General features: G+C 43.1%; 1 protein-coding gene across 1 annotated transcript in view; it reads right to left on the reverse strand.

Annotated features, from left to right (window-relative positions):
- The window catches only part of LOC108804375 (NUAK family SNF1-like kinase 1), a 42,717-nt gene that overhangs the window by 4,821 nt on the left and 15,302 nt on the right, over nucleotides 1–22,594 (reverse strand). Inside the window, exons 2-4 of the mRNA XM_018576085.1 lie at nucleotides 19,358–19,478; nucleotides 15,033–15,184; nucleotides 3,998–4,063 (exon numbers count right to left, since the gene is read on the reverse strand). Of these exons, the coding sequence (XP_018431587.1) occupies nucleotides 3,998–4,063; nucleotides 15,033–15,184; nucleotides 19,358–19,478 (339 nt within the window). The remainder of the gene's footprint in view (nucleotides 1–3,997; nucleotides 4,064–15,032; nucleotides 15,185–19,357; nucleotides 19,479–22,594) is intronic.

The raw sequence follows: 22,594 nt of genomic DNA on the forward strand, positions 1-22,594 counted from the left end.
AGTTTAATTGAAAAGTATATATATATATATATATATATATATACACACACCTAAAAGTAAAATTGTTATGTTGGAAACCCTGGGTCAAAAATAACAGTTATTTTCAAAGTGCAGGTTTAGCATTTCATTCCATCACAGAGCACAACATTGCTTCATGGAGGGAGTTTGGATGCGCACAGCAGCTCCAAGGCTTAATTGTGAACAGCCCCACCCCCAGACAAGGTTGGAATTTAAATGCATTTATGCAGAGCGATACACTACTCAGGAAAATGCACCCTAAGGGCTAATGTATACAAGCTTTTGATTGCACCTTCTTCCACATAATGGCTATTGTGAAAAACAAATGAAGCCTAGAAGCAATTCCCTGAGAGGCAAAACAAAGCAACTAAAATGTGCATCAAATCATCTTAAAGTGACACTAAACTCAGGAATTAAACTTTAAAAATACATTCAAGTACCTTAACTACGGTATTAACAAAAATGTATCTTATTTGTGTATCACTCGGCTGTAGATCCTCAAATCATCTCTGAATTGGTGCTGACACTGTTCATCCTTCTGGAGGGGGGCTACTTTTGCTCCCCATGGTCCCTGTGTGCGTTGTAAAGTAGTCACCACTCCAAGCTTCGCTCCCATGATGGACTACAATCTCATGTTTAGTTTACTCATTTGTATTGAGATTGTAGTCCATCCTGGGAGCGAGCTTGGAGCGGTGACTACTTTACAACACACACAGGGACCAATGGGAACAAAAGCCGAGTGATACACAAATAAGATACATTTTTGTTAATAGTTGGGGTACTTGAATACATTTTTCAGGTTTAACTCCTGAGTATAGTGTCACTTTAAGTATACATTTTTGAAAGGCTGCAGTAGTGCTTCTAAAAAAGGATGAGGATACCAAGCCCAGAGTTGGTTGTTAATGATGTATGCTTAACCTTGTCTGGCAATCCAGACCTCGTCTATGCTAGTAAACCAAATTGAGGTACTATTCTGCACATTTTTGGGATAAATGCTTTTGTGGGTAAGTTAGGGAAATAATATATGTTTATGATTGTTTTTTGGGTAAGGGAAGGCCTTTCTCAACCTTTTTAACATGGAAGAACCTTTGAAATATCTCTCAGGTCTCAGGGTGTCCATGCCAATTATTAAGCTATCTACAGCTCACTGTATGTTGAGTGGTGGTTAGCAGGAAGAACGCTTCTTACATTGGTGGTCATTGGGATGAATGCCCCTCATACAGGTAGCCAAGAAGATAATTTGTGTCAGTGGTTACATAACTGAGAGGAGGAAATTGCTTATTGCTCATGGAACCCTTAGCAATTTCTTGAGGATCCCTAGGGTTCAGAACCCTGGTTGAGAAAGGCTGGGTTTGGGTCTCTTTTGACACACATATTTTGTTGATTTTAAAAAGTTAGAAGAATTGTCCCGTGTTCAGCGCTCTTCGAGGGGCCGTGGGGTGGGGGGGGGGGGGGGGGGAGGGTGTCCGACGTGTATGCTAGCTTCCGTCTCCAATTTTTGTATTCAGGTTGATTATAGCAATGCATAATGGGATAAATGGCGGACTTGTCTGGAGTTGGTTGTATATGATTTAGCTCTATCTAGTATGCTTGTGGTGGTGAGGTCCTGGTTTTTTTGCTCCTCAGTGAGCGTGTTGCATTTCTGCGTGAAATGTGTGAAACTAATGTGGGAAATATAAAACATGTAACAGTCATATGTTATGTATTATTATTATGATGTTATAATGCGTACAACATGGGAGTCAGTTGTGGCTAATCGCATTCTATATGCATTCCTTCTCCGACACGACAACAAGAGGAGACAAAGTGCAGAAAGAATTGGAATTGTTTCCTAGAAACAAAAAAAAAATGCCAGGAATGCCAATACATCCTGCTATTTGTCAGGAATAGGATGAATTACTGAAGAAGGATCCAATTAAATGCTGCTTTTCTTCCCCCGGTGCAATGCTAAAACACAGACATTCCCAGCATTCCTTCACACAATGTTAAACCTGTGATACCTTCCTTAAAAGGCTTTTCGAAACAGCAGGAAGTTAGTCAATGGCTGCTTCTTGTTATTTTTAGACGGTAATGTATCTTTAAGCTGTTTATGCCCATTTGCACTCGAGCCGTTTGATATGTGTAAAAAAAAAAGGGTAAATCTTGGCTCTGGCTTGGCTAAGTCGTTCCCACCATTTATCACTGGCAGAAAAAAGTGCACGGTCGTTAAGGAGTTGGCGGGGTGTGCAGCTCAAGGCCTATTAGCATTCTTGTCTCTTGCAAGGGACAGTCCTGCTTAGACGATGGCATGCTGGGAACTGTTGCCACAAACTAAGATTCTCAGGAGTGAAGTTTCAGTATTGTTCCAAACGCTGGAGGTGAACATTTAACTTTCGTTGTGGCGAAATGTTATCTCTGGTACATGGTACTGTACACTCCCATCCCTTTTAGATTGTAAGCCCTCACGAGCAGGGCCCTCCTTACCATCTTGTCTTGAATTGTATTGCGATTGTAATGTCTTTCTTATATTGTAAAGCGCTGCGCAAACTGTTGGCTCTATATAAATCCTGTATAATAATAATACAGGGTTTCCAACCTGAAAAAAGAAATTTCAGGGAGGTGCCCTTCTCATTTCAGGGAGGTGCCCTCTGCTCCCCCTCGCCCCCCCATGAAATGATGGCAGATAACACGGGAAGCAATAGCTTCTTTGCTTCCCGTGTTATCTCCTCTGCTGATTGACAGCAGCAGTGGGCGGGTGCAATAGCTAGTCTGCTATTGGTTATTGCAAAGTGAAATAGCCAATAGCAATCTAGCTATTCATTCCTATGCTTTTTTTTGTCTCAGACTGATGGTGGATGGCGGCCCCGATGTCAGGAAAAAAACAGATGGCAGGGAAAGGTTTATTCTGCTGGATAAAGCAGAGTAAACCTTTCCGGGAGAAAATGTTTCTCTCCCGGGCGGCTGGGAGCCGCTATCTAATAGCGGAAGACTCCCAGAACATCCAGGAGAGTTGAGATGTCTGATAATAATGATAGTGGTACAGAAAGAGATGGAGGAAAATTGGTCTTGATGTATGTCACTTGTGCCTGTCTTTGGAATGAGGTAGAAGATGCCTGTAGGAAATGTGTATTTTGCAACAGGCAACTGCTACAGTACTCCCAATAGGGAAGTAGTAATGAGTAGTGATATTCCAGTCTGGTTTATGATCTGTTCTGTGTGTACAAACCCCATTACTATCTTTGGCTCCTACCACATAAATCATATTATAGCATAGAGCAGGGGTGGGCAACTCCGGCCCTCCAGCTGTTGTGGAACTACAAATCCCATGGGGCATTGCAAGACTGAAAGTTACAGGCATGACTCCCAGAGGCAGAGGCATGTTGGGATTTGTAGGTAAAGCACAGCTGGAGGGCCGGCGTTGCACACCCCAGGCTTAGATCCTAGGGAGAGATCGGCAATGTCTTAAACTAGATTCATGGCTATTGAACTGATGATTCTACTTAAAGGGTATCTATGGTCAAAAATGAAAAATAAATCTGTATTTCTGCATTGAATTTCTATCAGTTCTATCCCAATCCTAATAACCATATGAATTTAGAAGTTTGTAACATTACTAACTGGAGATGCCCATAGGAAGTGCGTTCTTAAAGTGACACTAAATTTAGGAGTTAAACCTTAAAAATGCATTCATTACCTTAAAGGAGAACTATGGGGTTAAGGCTTTTCCCCGTAGTTCTCCCTAGGGTAACGGGAGGACACAAACTAGCGTCCTCCCGTCACCCTAAGCTCAGTATACCGCGAGCTACTGCTCGCGGTATACGGAGACGCTGCAGCTGAAGCGGATCCCGACAATTATGTCTGGATCGGCCCAGCTGCGTGAGTGACAGCTGGCTCTGCCTATCTAGAGGCAGAGCCCGCTGTACCCGCCCCCTCCCCCGTCCGCTCAGAAGCCCACTATGGCAGCCACATACACTGCAATGGTTTCATTTTTTTAACTTACCTTTACGTTCAGGTTTTCATCAAGAAGAATATTCTCCAACTTTATATCCCTGTGAACGATTCCATTCTGAAAATAATAGGAAGGTGGATTGTCAGTTCATAATTCATATCACGCAAAATAAATCCCTTTTTATACAATCACATGAAAAAAGAAGTTGGTCTTATAGGGACCAGTGCCAGGGACACACTGCTGTGCCAGTGCAGAAAAGTGTTGTGAGGACTCTCGACCTGAACACCTTCTAAACCGGGGGTAGGCAACCTCCGCACTCCAGCTGTGCTGAAACTAGAAATCCCAACATGCCTTTAGAGTCCCGTATGTACTGTGTGCGGGTATCAGGCCAGCTGAAACCCGGACACAACATGTCACGATGTCAGGTGGATGGGGGCAACCACGGAGTCCTCATTTTCTAACTTGAGTGCATAGAGGAGGAAAGGGACATGGAGGAACGCTGGAACTCAGGGAGCAAGGAGGTGCCTGAAACACAGGGTGCAGATAAGTCTAGAAGAGCAGAGGGATTCTGCTTCAGGCAGATATGTTGCTTGCTATCTCTCCTCACTCTAATCTCTCCTCGCTCATACTACTGGCTGTCTCTCTTAGCTGTCTGTTATTTCTCTGTGTCCTGGCTGTCTCTGCTCACTCCCTGTCCTGGCTGTCTCTGCTCACTCCCTGTCCTGGCTGTTTCTCCTCGCTCTCTCTCACTCTCTCTCCTGGCTGTTTATCCTCCCTCTCTCTCTTCTGGCTGTCTCTCCTCACTCTCTCTCTCTCCTGGCTGTCTCTCCTCGCTCATACTACTGGCTGCCTATCTTAGCTGTCTGTTATTCCTCTGTGTCCTGGCTGTCTCTCCTCGCTCTCTCTCTCTCCTGGCTGTCTCTGCTCACTCCCTGTCCTGGCTGTCTCTGCTCACTCTGGCCTGGCTGTTTCTCCTCACTGTCCCCTATAAATTTTCCCCCCAAAAAATTGCTGCGTGGCATTGGACTGTTCGAATTTCGCTTGAAGAAAAGGTGGCAACCCTAATACAAAACTTAGTGTCATTCTGTGCTTCGTTTCTCTTGCGGTTACTAATAGACTGTAGACTAAACCTAAGTTTGCTCAATGATTTATTGTCGGCGTTGGAGGTTTACTTTTTATTATTTCCAGTGGCCTCTGCCAGCAATAACAAAGTATTGATTGAAAGGAGAGGAAGCCAAACTATAGAAGTATCTCCGCAAGAGATAAACATACGGGCCGAACAGCAGAGGTTACCCAGGAAACTAACACAATGTTTCCCCAGACAGCAACACGTATCGCTGGCAGGCTAGAGGCCGCCTGTAGAATATCAGTATCAATATGGAACAAATTAAGTAAAAAAAAAAAAAGCTAATAATGGGCAATCTGTTATTGTCAGACAAGAAACACAAACGCGGGAGAGAGTGTGGAGAGAAAGCTGCGGGGAATATTTATATGAGGTGCCGGGACTTAAAGCTTATCTCCACGCATACTGATAATTACACAGATGAAATACATAAAAGCTATTTTAGCTGCAAAATAATTTGCATTCCTGTTCATCCAGTCCTGAGATTTATATAGATCTGCTACGCAGCAGAACCCTGCCTGGCAAGGAAGGGGACCTAATTTTCCTCTGGTGCAGTGTAGTGACACTTGCAGGTCTTATCCCTGACCCAGCCAGTGACTGGAGAGTCAAAGGAGAAGCAGAAGAATGATGGACTCATCTCTCTGTCACTCTGCCCTTTTCCCCATAGCAGCTTTTTTCTTGTTAGAACATGAGCACTGCAACACAGCTGACTGGAACTTTGTGCTGCTTTTCCCTCTTCTAGTTTGAGCTCAGCTGTACAGGGGATTGCAGGAGGCTCATAAGTCAAATTCAGTACACTGCTTGCATTAAAAAAATACATCTGATGATGTAATAAAGCCCACCTCCAGGATAATTTCCACTCCCCTCCCACCCCTTCTAACTGAGCTTTTTACTTACCTAAAGCCACAGTCGCAGAATGCTCAGGACCCGAGTCCCCTCTCTTCCTTGTTCAAGGTCCTTCTTTAGGTGTCCACCTCACTGTTTGCATGAAGTAGACACTTCCTATTGGCTGTCCAGCGGCAGAGTCCTCCCAGGATCCCACAGAGGAGGGTCAGTAGGGAACCGGCAGTCTCTGGCGCATCTGCACTACTGGATTAGCAGTCAAGCACACAAGGAAATGGCACCAGTGAGGGACCCTGATGGGGAATTTAGGTGAGTTATACTTGCTTTAAAAAAGGTAAGAAAAAAAAAAAAAACTTACATGGGTGGTGTAGGGGGTGATATCAAAATCACCCCAGAATGGGGCTTTAATAAAAACAGCTGCAATAATTTGGGTCTTTTACATTTGCCTGGAGTTAGGCTTTAACATCATTTTGGGCTAAAGTCATTTGCAGGGAGTTGGAAATGTTTGGCTGCAGGTAAGCAGGATCAAGAGTGTCAATGATTCATAGGAATCGATATTAAATGTGAAAATACGGGCCATTTTCTTTAAGAATTGTAGTGCCACCATGCCACCTAATCCTAATCTATATGGGAGAAACTCTAGCTAAAATAAAAATGGCAGACAGTGCCAAATTCCAGGTCCCCATCTGCTCCCTGTGGTTCCTCAATCCACCCCTACATCACTACAGGACACAGTAGTGATGTAGGCAGGGGGAACCAAAGCATGGCAGGGGACTATAAATCCCACACTCCCAGAAGTGTGGCATTCAGAAGATTCAAGCATTGGTTCCTTTGCAACAGGCGGCACAGACAACAGGAGAGGTGCTTCTTGTGGTGCCTCATGGGGAGAGGAAAACACTAACAGTAGTAATAGCCTCACAGATGTTCTAAACCCAACCCATTGGAGACATTTCCCATCACTTCCTATTTCAACAAGAAGTGAGAGTAATTTACCCTTCAATGGCAAAAACCTGACAGAAGGTCAAACTTCTCTTCTATCTGCCCAAGCTGGGCTTCAAACCAAGCATGTATTCCACCTCTACTATCAAGATGATAACTACCATCTGTCTCTACCAAGTCTGTGAGGTCCAACCATTTACACATTATTTTTATGATCCACTTATGATCATTTGAAAGAATAGTAAATGGAAACCAGCCCTAAACACCGCTCCAATTTCTTTGGAATTTACTAGAAGCTTTGAAATAGTAAAACTTAGAGGAGATAAACTTTGGAGTTGGTTGGAGCGTTTTACGTTCTGTCTGACATGGAAAGTTCAGAAGAACAATAGAAGGCCTATTACACGCAGCACGTAGGATTAAGAGAATCTCTTTAGGTTAGAATTTTTGTTCATAAAGCCAGTTTGTGGGATACAATGATTTATATGTCAGTCAGGAATGAAGACTTTATTACAGATCACAGCTGAAAACAGAGTTGGGATATGATGGCAGAGCAAGACAAGCAAAAGAACCGAAATTTCTGGGTGAAGACATCCCTTCATACTGATGAATCTAGAACTCCAGCCAAAATATTTGGAATACATTGAATACATTCAAGTCTATGAGGACTTTATGCAATATTATGGAAAATAAGAATTGAGACTCTTGTGCCAGCAGGACTGAAAAGCCATGGTTTTGGATGCAAAGCCAAGTACGCGGCCAGCAAAAATCAAAGCTCTAATGTCACATCTCTAATGTCTGAAAGAGAAATATGTAATCATAAGGTATTTCAACCCCACTTGAATTGAACTCCCTTATAAAACTTACATGTTTAGCCCATTAAGGTCCAACCGATGGTTTAACCCATGGTCCAACCCATCAAGATGTATCTAAAGCCAAAACGTCTTTTCATATTGAATATAATAAGGTATAGTTAATACTAGGGATGCACCGATACCGGTTGTTCGGTATCGAGTACCAATATTTTTTTCCCGATACCCAATACCGATACCGGAAGTCTCATTAAGGAAAGCCAGGCGGCGTGTAATGACTCACCACCTGGCTTCCTGATTAGCCAGGAAGCCGGGCAGCGTGTAAAGATTTGCCACCCGGCTTCCCGATTAGCAGGGAAGCCGTCTCCATGCTCCCTCGTCACCAGGTGATGAGGAAGTATGGAGCCGGCTTTCTGGCCAATCAGGAAACCGGGGGGTGGGTCATTACCTGCCTCCCGGCTTCCTGATTGGCCCGGAAAGCTAGCTCCATGCTCCCTGGTGATGAGGGAGCTTGTAGCCGGCTTCCCGGCCAATTAGATAGCTGGGCCAGCTTCTCGACCAATCAGGAAGCCAGGCGGCGAGTCATTACACATCACCCGGCTTCCTGATTAGCCGGAAAGTCGGCTCCATGTTCCTTCGTCAGCAAGTGACAAGGGAGCATAGAGCCAGCTTCCCGGCCAATCAGGAAGCCAGGCATCGTGTAATGACTCGCTGCCCGGCTTCCTGATACCAGAAGTTTCGGGTATCGGGCTAGGCATCGGAGCATTTGGGCAAGTACGAGTACTATCGGTATCGGTGCATTCCTAGTTAATACCCCTTTTAGTTTTTTCGCCATCTCTGGGGAGATTTCTCTTCACTCCCTGTCGACACATTACAATTCTTGCCAAAGTGAGGGAAATTCTTTTTTGTGGCCCATTTTTCTGCACTTGATCATTGCCAGTCACTGCAAGGGCACATAATAAAAAAAAAGTTTCCTGCGTGTCCTGTTCACATTGCAATGCTGCCTCCAGGTGAGTTGCAGTGCACCACACAAAATGCTGACACGCTGCATTTTTTAGCAAAGCACCAAAGCTCACCTGAAGCCACCGTCCACTGCATAGCAATGAATGAAATGTCATTTTTCACTGCTTGTTAGAATTTCAATTCAAAAGGAGGCTTTTCACCAGATCAAATATAGGTCCCTTTGGCTACAGTTGCCTTTTAGTCCATTCATGTGCCTATTACACTCTTCTAAGCCCTTATGAAGGGGAAGGTTCATTGCCCCTGAAACATGTTGAATGACACTGAAGGCATTGAAGGCACTTTGGACTTGAGAGAGGCCTGTGTGTGTTTGAAAGCTGCCTTACCAGAGTCGGAGACCTCATTTGAAGATTTCCTTGCCTCTGAACCATTATAATAAGCATGGAAATTCTAGCGCCTCCTGAATGTGTTTTATGCAGAAATGTCGTCTTGACATTTAAATAAAGTAAAAAGAAAGAATAAAAGGTGAAACGTGCCTTGTATTAGAACAAGGCAAGACAATGGCCGCTGCTGCCGGCACACAACGGAAACTAGCCTGCACACTAAGACGGATGTAAAAGCAAAAAACAAGTTTAGGCTTTAGATACACTTCAATAATGCAGAATGAAAAAGTTACTGAACTGCAGTGAGTCCCTGGAGTCAACTTCCACAAAAAGGGAAAAGATGTTCCCTCTGCCAATGGCCCAACTACAAAAATGCATCAGTAAACAGAATATTCTCATTTAGATCTCACACTCACATGGGGAGGCTAACCGTGTTTTGATGGAACTATAAAAATAGCGCAAGGGATAAGTGGATTTACTTGAAGCTCAAGAGAGTAAAAGTATGATGTGTATTAAAAGAACACAAACAATTGGTTCTGTTTTAGTAAGAATGATGTCAGTTTTGGGCTGTTTTTCTTTAGAAATGGAGCTGTGAATCTTTAATTACATGGGGTAGGAAGATCAGGTAAATATTACATTTGGATTACTCTACAAAAGAAATTGCGTTTGGAGTATGGTAACAAAATGTTTCCTTTTGTTTTTCCAAATGCAGTTTGTTTCCATCCATCACTGTCAAGGATTAAAGAAGAAGCATTGGGAGAGTAAAATGTACTCTTCCCAATACTTAGAGCTAGTGAAACTGCAGGTGTCACATGCCGGCTCTATAAATCGAGAGCGGAGTGATCATGAACCACTGATCAGCTCACGGACTTCTCACTGCAGTCACTGACCGCACAGGGACGTCCCCTCTCTGTTCCTCCAGCACTCACTGGAGGGACAGGCAGGGGAAGGGACGGGCACAGTTGGCTCTGGCTCTAGAGAGGCAGAGCCAGTTGCCAATCAGGCAGCATGGCGGATCCTGACAATAATGTTGGGAGCTTTCCCGGTTGCAGCATGGCTCTGCGCGGTCAGCAGATAGCAGACATTGGCCTGTTAGATGCTGACTTTGGGTCACAGGAGTACATTAGTAAATATATTCTCCTTTGACCCAAAAGTGGACTAAAGCCAAAAGAATTTTGGCTTTAGTTCTCTTTTTACTAATATATTCGCTTTCCTGCCTGGAGACCTAAAGCACTTTATCTGCTGTTGGGACAGATGCTGAGGCAGCCATCTTGGCATGCCTCACCATACTAGGACCAATTTTTAGACATGTCTCACCATACTAGGACCAAGTCTCTGACATGCCTCAGCATACTAGGACCAATTCTCTGACATGCCTCACCATACAAGGACCAATTCTCTGACATGCCACCACACTAGGACCAGTTTTTAGACATGCCTCACCATACTAGGACCCATTCTCTGACATGCCTCACCATACTAGGACCATTTTTTAGACATGCCTCAGCACACTATGACAAATTTTTAGACATGCCACACAATACTAGGATCAATTTTTAGACATGCCTTGCCATACTAGGACCAATTCTCTGACATGCCTCACCATACTAGGACCAATTCTCTGACATGCCTCACCATACTAGGAACAATTTTTAGGCATGCCTCAACATACTAGGTCCAGTTTTTAGACAGGAGCTGATTGAATTACCAGCATGTCTTTAGCATGTGGAAAGGAAACTCACGCAAGCATTCAGGGAACATGCGAACTCCATGCAGATTATGTCCATGCCTTTGGCGTACTGGAGGAAACTCATGCAAATATCATTCAGATAATGTCCATGGCATCATGGCAGATATTGTTCATTAAAAAAGTTTGCTAATGCAGTGTTCCCATCCATCAAACTAGAATAAACGCCTGATTAGGCTTAAACCCCTTACCACGATATCCAAAATGTAAAGAAATGTTGTAGATTAATATTTACACCTTAAAGTATGATTGCACAGTAGACATTTTTCAATGCTGGTGTTAAAATGTGCTTAACTCAGACCCACCCAGTGCATGGTCACATGACTAAGACATAGATGGTTATGACTGCTCAATAGTTCAGGCTTTGGCAGCCTTGAAATTACAAGTACAGCAATGCTTCAAAAACCAGCCACCTCTTCGAGTGCCTATTGCCTCATCATTGAGAGAAATGGCTTTTTAATCTGCTGAAGGGAATCGGTGTGGTGCAGACGCTGCTGAAGCTTAGTTAATCTCTGCGGAGACAGCCAATTGCAAATTCCTCTCTTGCCAAGTCCTGAAATAAACTTCATACCCCAGTCATCCTGTATAAATATCCTAAGCATCGCATACGTACATTCTATACCACTGATTCACAGCTCAATATTTACTTTTTCAAACCATCTGAAATCCTAACAAGGATGTCTGTTCCATAACACCAGATATTTCTGTGTATATTAAACACCGATCAATAGATAAATACACTAAATCAGAAGCCTCTGCACTTTCTGCGTTGCCAAGTCTTGTTGTTCACATTCATTCAGGCTATTAAAGCTCTCTACTAGGAATCGTTTTATAATCAGATGGCAAAACAGCATTTTCCTATTGAATATCTGAAGAACTCCTGGTTCTTGAGGTCCAGCAGGCTTCCTTTACATTTTTTGTTTATTTAATATAGCGCTTTTCTCCCTGGAAACATATAAATACATTTATCTGCTGTTGGGGCAGCCATCTTGGGAGTTCTTGGTATAATATCATGAACAATTTTTAGACAGGAGCCAATTAACCAACCAGAATGTGTCTGGCAGGTAGGGGGGAAACCCATGCAAGGTCCATCCAGATAATGTCCATGTCTTTGGAGTGTGGAAGGAAACCCATGCAAGCTCCATCCATATAATGTTCATGTCTATGGAGTGAGGGAGGAAACCCATGCAAGCTCCATCCAGATAATGTCCATATCTATGGAGCGAGGGAGGCAACCCATGCAAGCTCCATCCAGATAATGTCCATGTCTTTGGGAGGAAACCATCACAAGCATAGAGAGAGCATGCTAGGTCCATGCAGATAGTATCCTGACCAAGACTTGAACCAAGGACCCCATTACTCAAGGCAATTGTGCTAACCATTAAGCCACATTTGCGGCAACCACCAGTAATAGTGACACTTCTTCTGGAGACATTTCAAATGAGCCCTATATGTATGCCAACTTCTCATCTTCATGTCATTGCTATGGAAAGAGTTCATAGGGCTTGTGTCCACAGGCAGCTTGCTCTCAGGTGCATTTGATCTTTTGAGATCCTTCATCAACATTTGACCTCCTCCTCCTGACCTGCTTTTGGCCTCCTTCTAATCTGCGTCAACCTGTGGTTTTTGCATTTCCATTGTTTGGGGAGACAAGCAGTTTTGAGGCGGAACAAAAGCCCATTAAAATGTACCTCAAGCCAAAAACTGTTCATTCTAGATTTTTCATAAAGTGGGGAGAATTAGAACTCCTGTTGGGTTTTTGCTGCAATGAGTGGCTCCGTTACCCTTACTTCCTGCCCTGCTGATAAGTTAGGAGAAATCTGAAACATGGGCCACAGGCAGAGATTAAAATCTGATAGGGACTCTAGTCTTCATCTCTTCCTCTACCCTGCTAAAGAGAAGCAAAGGCATTGCAATATGAGCGCCAGAAGGAAGGTGTGAGCTCACTGGATTTTTGGCAGATCAGTAGATATTGTATTGCACTTGTAGTATTTTTAAAGTGATGAAACATAGGGAACATAGGGGTGGTATGTACTGTGGTGTACTAAATAAATATATATATATATATTATTTTTTTACATTTTGGCTGTCATACACTTTAAATACCCATCTCTTATCCTATTCAGCCCAGTACAGTTTTCTTAGTTCTCTAAGTGCCCGGGAAAGGTTTGGCACACATTTGGAACTCATGCCTTGCACTGTAAGAGTGCCACTATTCATTTACTACATGCACTGTCTACTTAAAACATGGCCGCCAGCCATGGAACCCAATTATTCCTGGAATTCTTAAAGTGTGCCATAGATACTCATTAGAAATCCTTCTCCTATCCATGCAACAAATTGGCCCAGGACTTTCTAGTACAGCCACACTGCCATATAAGTGTCGCAAATGTTTTATTGAATCGCCCCTTATATATTATCAACCATTCTTTAATCTGTTAGAATGAAAACTAGGAATTTGATTGGCTGCTATGGACAACAGCTATTGCTTATACAAGTTAAAAATGTTGAAATATAAACTATAAACAAGAAATAAAATATAGTTATTAGAAACAAGGCGCTGTTAACGAGTTTGCAGATCTATTGAACAACAAACATATAGAATACCAAATACATCAGTGCGCATATTGGTTAGAGCATTCTCATTGTGTACTCAGATGACCCCAGGAAAGGATGTGGTCATTTAATAAAACCTGCTGATGTGACGACCACATGTCAGCGGAGGAATGGTTTTATTGCCTAGAAAAGACGCGGCGCGTGTTAGAGGTTTACCTCTGGCGTCCCGTCATCTTTAGCAATGTGTGTGCTGGCAAATCCGCAAGGCTCACATTAGAATGGAGAATCATGAACCGGCCGTAATAGGCTAAGACTATACTTTGTTCCCATCAGAAATGTATTAAGATGGGGATCTTGGAGGGTAGAAGATGGAGCTGAATGACCGGGGTTCCTTGCTTTGCAACAACTAAGGGCACAAAAAATTATCCAGTAGCCAAAGAATATAAATCCAATTCGACTCCTGTGACTCAATAAGCTAGTGCTTGTATGTGTAATATCAATGAGCAATAGTAGCAGGTTGCACAGCAATTATTACGATGTGGAAGTAGGTGGGTCCTGTACAGTGTAAATGTGCAAATGCAATGTTCTTTCAGATGCATTTATATCACATTGGGGAAGCCTTTGAGAGAACATTCACTTCCTTCCAACCAGTGTCTCGAAAGTAAAAATATAATAATATCATATTCAGATTAGGGACGTTCAGATACCAAAGTACCATACTCAGTACAAGTACAGAAACTTTTTAGCTCCAGGACTAGACTAAAACTCAAAGTTAGGAGGCAGCTGTCATTTGTAAGGAGCACACGGAGCTCCTGGGATTTGGGCATCCTTGTTAAATGTATGATTTTTTTTTAAAATAATATCGACTAATGATTTCAGGACAGTGGTGGAGCGCCACCAGAGCCCGGTCCCAGCTGCAACCACGGCAACCCTGGTAGTTCTCATGAGAATCCCAAGTATCGGCACTGGTATCTGAACTGGTATCTGAACATCCCTAATTCCAATATTTAAAAAGTATCTATGGTCACAAACTAAAAATAAATCTGTATCTCTGTATTGAATTTCCATAGGTTCTATCCCACTCCTAATAACCAGATCCATCCAGAAGTTTGTAAACTTACCTATTGCAGATGCCCATAGGATGTACTTCTTCAATTCACGTGCAAAAAGTTACTCAGCCCCCTGAATATGCCTTCTCAACTACAACTCAACGTCTGAACAATGTAACATCATCATTGCTTGCTGGAGGCAATGCATGATGGGATATGTAGTGTTGAGAAATGAAGATTGCATCACATCGGGCAGCAGGGAAAGAGATGCAAAGCACACTGGGAATGCAGGAAGTTGGTGAAAGTGATGGGCAGACTGAAAGCAGCACTCGCTACATAAAAGGGATTTTTTCATGTAAGCTTTGGCTGCATTATCAGAAAACAACTCTACTATGTGTTCCTATTACAATGCTGATGTTATAACAGGAGAGGAGATGCTGGGACTATACAGCTCCTTTAATATAAATAGACATTTAATTCGTAAGGAAGCAAAGTTTATTTGGTACAGTGTTTGGGCTTGGCAATCACCTAAAGCACACTGGTATCTCCATTACTCATACACTCGCTGCCACCTTCGCTCACCCTTCTCCTTTACAATGTGTGTTCTGTCTCTAAACAACAGGTACACTTTAATCATGTGATCTCAGGTCCGTCCTGATCATTACGCCCCTAATTACCTTATGGCAGTAGTGTACGGCGGACACGATTTGGCGGAAGAATCTGCGGGCTTCGCTCTCTGGGATCTGGTGCTTGTTGTTAATGAAATCATAGAGCTCCCCGTTGCTGGCGTACTCCATGACAATGATAATTTTCTCTGAGCTCTCGAATACTGTTGAATGAATACAAGAAGCAGGTTTTAGGCAACGTTTCCGAATAACAGAAGAGGAAATTGATCAAAAGCATGCAAGTGCAACTGAAGCCAAAACATTTTTGTGTTTGTTTTGAATAGAATGCAGGGGTATTAGAAGGCCTGTCAGGTTTTTATTGCTGTGTCCCCATTAGGGAGATTCAACCTCTCTATTTATCCTAGTGTCCGTTACCCATCGGAAGGTCCCAGTTGTTGGGTTGTCATCAGAACAGGAATAAAAGGGAAATCTTCCAATGGGGACACTAGTTCTGGTGACCCTGCCAGGGATTTCCCTCACTTCCTGTTGTAGTGTTTGAACAGGAAGTGAAGGGAAATCTCCCTAATGGGACACAGATGGCAAAAAAATAGCTGATGGGACAAAACATGCCGAGCAAATTTTGCGTTGTTCTCTGGTAATCGCTGGCTCTGTCGTCGCAAGCCTCGTCCCGTGCCACCATTTTTTCACCTTTTTTTTCCGAATTCAGGCAGCCTGGCTCCCTGATGATGTGTGCCAAGTCCACCCTCCTCCAGCACAGGGTCTGACCACCTCCATCACCAGTATGGAAGCCGATGCCTGTTAGGATATGTGTCATGTATATCCCAGGTGGCTTCAGCAGGAGAGACACGTCTTTGGAAAATGGATTACAGGGGGGCGGCGGGAGGGTTTGCTGGAGCAAAAAAAAAAAAATACAAAATAACAAAAAAAAAAAAAAAATCATTTAGGGGGTTATTCACGATGGAGCCGAAGAATCCAGCCGTAGCTTTGGCTGATCCTTCGCCTCGCTTCGGCTGCCTGAGCCCTTCGGTTCAGAAGAACCGAAGGGGTGCTGTACGGGCTATTTCACAATACAGCTGAGCCGTAGTGACATACTAATAACAGCTGGGCGGAGCCAGCCAGGATCACACGTCTCGCTCCGCCCCCTTGTAATGACAGATCAGCGTCCCCAAATGACCTGGGGATGCTGATCTGTCATTAAACAACAACTGGGCGGAGCCGGTCGTGACATCACTTTCTTTGTACATGCACTCCAACGATAGCTGCATGCCATTTGGCAGGGTGTAATTCCTACAGTGGACAATGTCTGCATAAGGTTTGCTGAAACACCATCTTGTAGTCTCCTTCAGAAGCCCATGTGACCGGGTGACAACACAGATGCACGACTGGAAGACGGGGGCAGTGCGTTGTCACTCTGTAACAGGAAGTGCCTGGACAAGGACCGTCACGGCAGGATCACCGAGTATTATTTTAATGAAAGCTGCAGATTTGAAAATATTCAAATTAACGTTTGAAACTCTATTAACATATTAAAGCTAATATGATATTTTACGGATTAGGTTTATATCTACTTTACGATCCAGAATCTGTGGAATGCAAAGATAATTGGACGCAATTTTATTTTTTTTGAGTTGAGTTTGCAAAAAAACAGATTTCTATCATGGTCCTCCTTTAAAATTCAAAGTTCATAATGGATATGCCGTAACAGACTCCTAGAGTTTCAACAAGCTTTAATAATCGGTTATCCACATACCCCACCCCAGACATTCTGGTTTTGCCCCGTGACGGGACTGTGAAATTTAATTTTATACTTCCACCTCGTCGTGATCTTTTTTAGCTGTTACAATTTGTTCTCGGTCTTAAATTCGCCTGTAACAAGACCGGTATGTGACCGGCGCACGTTCCTGAAGGAAGTTATACCATTGTGACTGCTGCTTTTAAAAGATCACTATGACATTTATAATGCTGCGTTTTCAAAGGATTCATTATACTGCCTTCATAGCGGGATTTATGTGACCTGCGCCTGCAAATCCAGGCCAAGAGCGGCAGTAAATAATATTTCATGAGCAGGATTTTCCTAGTAAACTACGCTAGAAGGACTTGTATAGGCAAAATATAAAAACAAAGCTTAGTGGGATCCTCATGATACAATCTCACGTTTAGTTTACTCATTTGCATTGGTATTGTAGTCCATCCCGGGAGTGAGCTTGGAGCGGTGACTACTTTACAACACACACAGGGACCATCGGGAACAAAAGTAGCCCCCCTCCAGAAGGAAGGACGGTGTCAGCACCAATTCAGAGATGATTGGAGGATCTACAGCCGAGTGATTCACAAATAAGATACATTGTTGTTTATAGTTAAGGTACTTGAATGTATTTTTCAGATTTAACTCCTGAGGTTACTGTCACTTTAACCAAAAATTGCAGCTTTACTTGCAGTGCTTTTGAAAACTTTTTGTGTTCAGTCTGCTTTAGGTTTAAGGGTCAAGACTGCTAAGCAGAATACCCCTACAGTAGGGATGCACCGATACCGATGCAACAGTACCCAAGTATTTGGGCGAGTACTCGTACTCTCCCAAATGCTCCGATGCCTAGCCCGATACCCGAGCTTCTGGTATCAGGAAGCCGGGCAGCGAGTCATTACATGCTGCCCGGCTTCCTAATTGGCCAGGAAGGCGGCTCCATGCTACCTCGTCACTTGATGGCGAGGGAGCATGGAGCGGCTTCCCAGCCAATCAGGAAGCCGGGCAGTATGTAACGACTCACCCTCTTGCTTCCTCATTGGTCGGGAAGCTGGTCAGTCAGGAAGCCAGATGGCGAGTCATTACCCTCCCCCTGGCTTCCTGATTGGCAAGCTTCTCAACCAATCAGGAAGCCAGGCAGCGAGTCATTACACAGCGCCCGGCTATCTGATTGGCCATAAAGCCGGCTTCATGCTCCTTCGTCACCGGGTGCTGAGGGAGCATGCAGGTAGCCGGGCGCTGTGTAATGACTCGCTGCCTGGCTTCCTGATTGGTTGAGAAGCTTGCCAATCAGAAAGCCAGGCGGCGAGTCATTACCCGCCCCCAACTTCCTGATTGTCCAGAGAGTAGACTCCATGCTTCCTCGTCACATGGTGACGAGGGAGCATTGAGACGGCTTACCTTCTAATCGGGAAGTCGGGTGGCGAGTCTTTACATGCCGCCCGGCTTCCCGGCTAGTCAGGAAGCCAGGTGGTGAGTCATTACACGCCGCCTGGCTTGCTTAACGGGACTTCTGGTATCGGTATTCGGTTGGCGGCGAGTACGCAAAAAAAATAAATATCAGTACTTGTGCTCAATACCGAAAAACTGGTATTGGTGCATCCCTACCCTACAGTAATGTGCCACTGCAGAGACCATCCAATAGCATGTAAACACAGAGCAAGATATGGTCTTGCGTTACTACACAACTATTGTCTCATTTTATGTTTGCTTGTATGGAATTAAAGAATGAAAGCACCGAGCCACACAAATAAGTCCAGATCCGATGTTTTATTACACTAAAAGGGTCTATTGGGTGTTAACCCCCAGAAAAAGTTGGGTGTCATGTACAGATCCCTCTTCATCAGGGCTATAATAAAATTTTATACAAGTTGTATAGTGTTATGTATATGTTATATTGTTGCCCTGCTGATGAGGGATGGGTGCACAACCCCTGAAATGTATTGGCTGTCACCTCCTGATAGGCCCTTTAATTGCAACAAATTCATATGATCCTTACAGCTTGGCAATCATCCTTTTTATTCCAAGCAAGTTGACCCTCCCAGGGACCCCCCTTGGGTTCCACCGGGCAGTAATTAGCTGCAACACTATAGCAATCTTTTCATTAATATGGAACCTCCTCCAAGCTTGGAGTCCAGTGCTCCACCACCAACATTTTGGAATCATTCTGCATTTGAATCCGTATAATGTAGTATGTAAAAGTAAGGGGAATTATGTCGAAATTTAGATTTTCTGCATTCCTCATTTTCTGCACAGATTAAACCGACACCATTATAGATAAAATAACCTTGAGAAATGTGTATTTTCCCGACAGAACCCACCTAACAGTTGAGTTTATAAGTGGATCTCTACTCTCTGCTTTGTGCACTTTGTTCTAATAAACCAAAAGCATTTGCTGTAAAGCTCCTTGATGTGTGACATGGTCAGGATTCCATTTGCAGAGTAATTAATGATCATTAGCTGGTTTCACCACAGACAGCTCGGCCAGGTGTCAATCATTCACTGGCATGGCGGACACACGTCTCCATTCAAAAATGGTCCGCTTAATCCTACTGAGTGAAGGATTCCTGAGTGCCCAGGGAAGCCTCTGAATGTGATATGTTATGTATGACATATGCCCCAGGCTTGCACTGACCTTCGAAGACCTGAATAATGTGCTCATGTTTCAGCAGCGCTGTGATCTCTATCTCCCGCTGAAGGTGCACTCTGTCTAGTTCATCTGTGATCTTGTCTTTCTGGATGGACTTCACAGCGACCTAAGGAAAGATATATGATATTTAACTTGACATTCAGTGCTCATTTGCAAAATCCAAATCTACAGTCTTGGCAACAAAAATAAATGTTTCCAGATTGTACTGATGACCTGTCTTGTATCCTTGGGTCTGCAGTATGAAGTATCTATTCTGCTCAGTTTGAAATGGTCAGATGTTGATGGTTGTCAGAGGAACTTGCAGACTTGGTAGAAAAGTGTGTCCATAGAAGCACTCTGTAGACACCTTCACTACGATTCTGTAACTGTAGCCACCGATATTATATTCTGTAGCCATTTTGTCCATACAATTGTTTACCACTAATAAATTCTGCAGCTACGCAAGCATTCTGTAGGCACCTATGCTATGTTCTTTAGCTATTGTGTCTATATAAGCATTCTGTAGACCTCTATGCTATATCCTCTATCTGTTGAGCCCATATAAGCATTTTGTAGACTCCTATACCACCTTTTGTAGCACTCGTGTCTATATAATCATTCTGTAGACCTCTATACTACATTCTGTATTTGTTGATGCCATATAATCATTCTGTAGACCCCTATACTACATTCTGTATATGTTGAGGCCATAAAAGCATTTTGTAGAGCCCTATACTACATTCTGTATCTGTTGAGGCCATATACACATTCTATAGACCCCCCTATGCTACATTCTGTATCTGTTGAGGCCATATAAGCATTCTGTATCTGTTGAACTCATAAGCATTTGGTAGACACCTATATTACATTCTGTAGCAGTTGTGCCTTTATAATCATTCTGTAGATCCATACACTACATTCTGAATCTATTGAGCTCATATAAGCAATCTGTAGACCCCTACATTCTGTAGCTGTTGCACCCATATTTGCATTCTGAAGACACTTGTACTACATTCTGCAGCTGCTGTGTCCATTCAAGTGTTCTATAGATAAAAAAACATTGACTTGCTGTCCTTGCAATATCCTCAGCTAATACAGTATGCAGTCCTGTACAAATACACCCTAAAAAAATCTTGTGTCATCGCACGCCTCTTGTACTACCTACATCACGCTGGTTGACTACACACTTTATACAGAGAGAAAGATGGTAAGGTTCCATTGCATCATGGGATTCATGTTTTTTTTTAACTTTGCTTTCAGCTAGCTCAGCTCTGATGTGCTGAAAAGGAGGAACAGCCAAATGCAGGAGTGAGAGTTCACATTTCTCCACATGTATCGGACAGTTAGATTAATGGGGGCAAATTTCTTCCAAAAGAAGGGGAAGTAGTTGGATAAAAAGGAAACTGTTATGTTGACATTTTGGGTTACCAACGGGGCTGCTTTATTAAAAAAAAAGGTTTGAAGCTACATTGTTTTCCAGTCATCTGAATACGCTATGTACCGAGATGACAGTGAGGACAGGTTACAGGATGCACATGCAGAATCAATAGGGATAGCTTACAGAGCATTCCGTCCCTGGTCTAATTTTACTTTCATTACATAATCCCCTGCCAGCCAAATGGTGCTTGTAAACAGTGCAAGACTGATAAACACACACTGTCAAAACACAGTTGAGCAACAAACACATAGAAGTATTTCGACATATGGCAAAGGCATTTGTTGTTAACAAACAGAGTCCCGTCTTCAGAACTTTAAAGTGTACCTGTCTAGCATGCACAGGTTTTTTTTGTGGGCTCAATAAAAGGTCAGTCTCACAAGTCATTAGGAGCTATTATTATTATTACAGGTATTTATACAACCCCGATAATTTACGCAGCACTTTACATAGTTGCACATTCACATCAGTCCCTACCCTCAAGGAGCTTACAATCGAAGGTCCATATCTCACATGCATATATAGAGGGCCAACTTAGAGAGAAGCCAATTAACCTACCAGCATGTTTTTGGAGTGTGGGAGGAAACCGGAGTACCCAGAGAAAACCCACGCAAGCACAGGGAGAACATGCAAACTCCTTGCAAATAGCAACCCTCGCTGGGATTCGAACCAGGGACCTCCGGTGCTGCAAAGCAGAAGCACTATCACTACGCCACTATGTTGCCCACTATAGGTACAAGATTAAAAAATGTCCGTCTCTTACCACAGATCTTACTGGTGCAGTTTAAATCATTAGTGCCTCTGCACAAAATGATTTCCGACACCTTTCAGTGACGTCAAAATTTCTCAATGCAAGTAGCAGCTAGGAACCCAGAATAAATAGGATCTGTTGAAACACATACAGATTACAGTTGGTTTAATATGTGTGACCCTTTTAGAAAGTCTCCTTTCATAAACTAGAAAGAGTGCCCATCCTGCCAAATATTATGCAAGAAATTGTTTCCAAAAAGAGAGTACAGATTTCAGTTTCTAAGGAAACGAATCCATAATGAGTACAGAACATTACCCACTGATAAGCCAGAAATCCAAAGAGCTCCTAACTTCCTGTTTGGGCTGCCTCTTGGGCTACAATACTCTGCTTATCTCTAACCACTTCCTGTCCCTCTTGGCCCCGCGTGTAAGAAAATGGCTCTTAGAAGATGTAGTTTTGGGGGCATGTCTTCATTAACAGGAACTGACCTCCCAGCGGCTTTTTTTGGAAGAATTTTGCAAGTCTGGTGATGATGTCACAGGGAGTAGTAAACGCTTTCTTGCTTACAGGGAAGAAGGTAGAAGAAAAAAATAATTCTGGGGCATGATCTAGAGAGAGAAGTTTGAGGGTCACTTTTGGGCAATACTTTAAATTGTATGTCCAGACAAAATGTAATTTTTTTTTTAACCAAGCAAATTTTTATTGGTTTTAAGAAGAAAATATCGTCACATATCAACAAATAGGGATGCAAACAAGTACAGTTGTTGATTGTCATAATAGCATGTAGCGGTATAGACATAGTGAGTCGTCACAGAGGATCCTTGCAGTGATCAAAATTACAATTTTAAGTGTGAATAGCACATTCCTCAAGGTGTACTTTTATAAAATACCTACTTTTCCTCTTTTATCCCCAATGTCTCACCTGTTGATTCTGCCACTATGACCCGTTATGAAGTTCTTCCTCTGAAATGGCTCTCAAAGTACTTCTGAATTAGCTACAGCATTGTCACCCTTCCCACAGGTCAACTGACAGACATAGTCACACATATGTCTCCCG

This window comes from Nanorana parkeri, unplaced genomic scaffold (assembly GCF_000935625.1).
Source record: "Nanorana parkeri isolate BGI_ZX_2015 unplaced genomic scaffold, ASM93562v1 scaffold56, whole genome shotgun sequence".
In the NCBI taxonomy this organism is placed as follows: Eukaryota; Metazoa; Chordata; class Amphibia; order Anura; family Dicroglossidae; genus Nanorana; species Nanorana parkeri.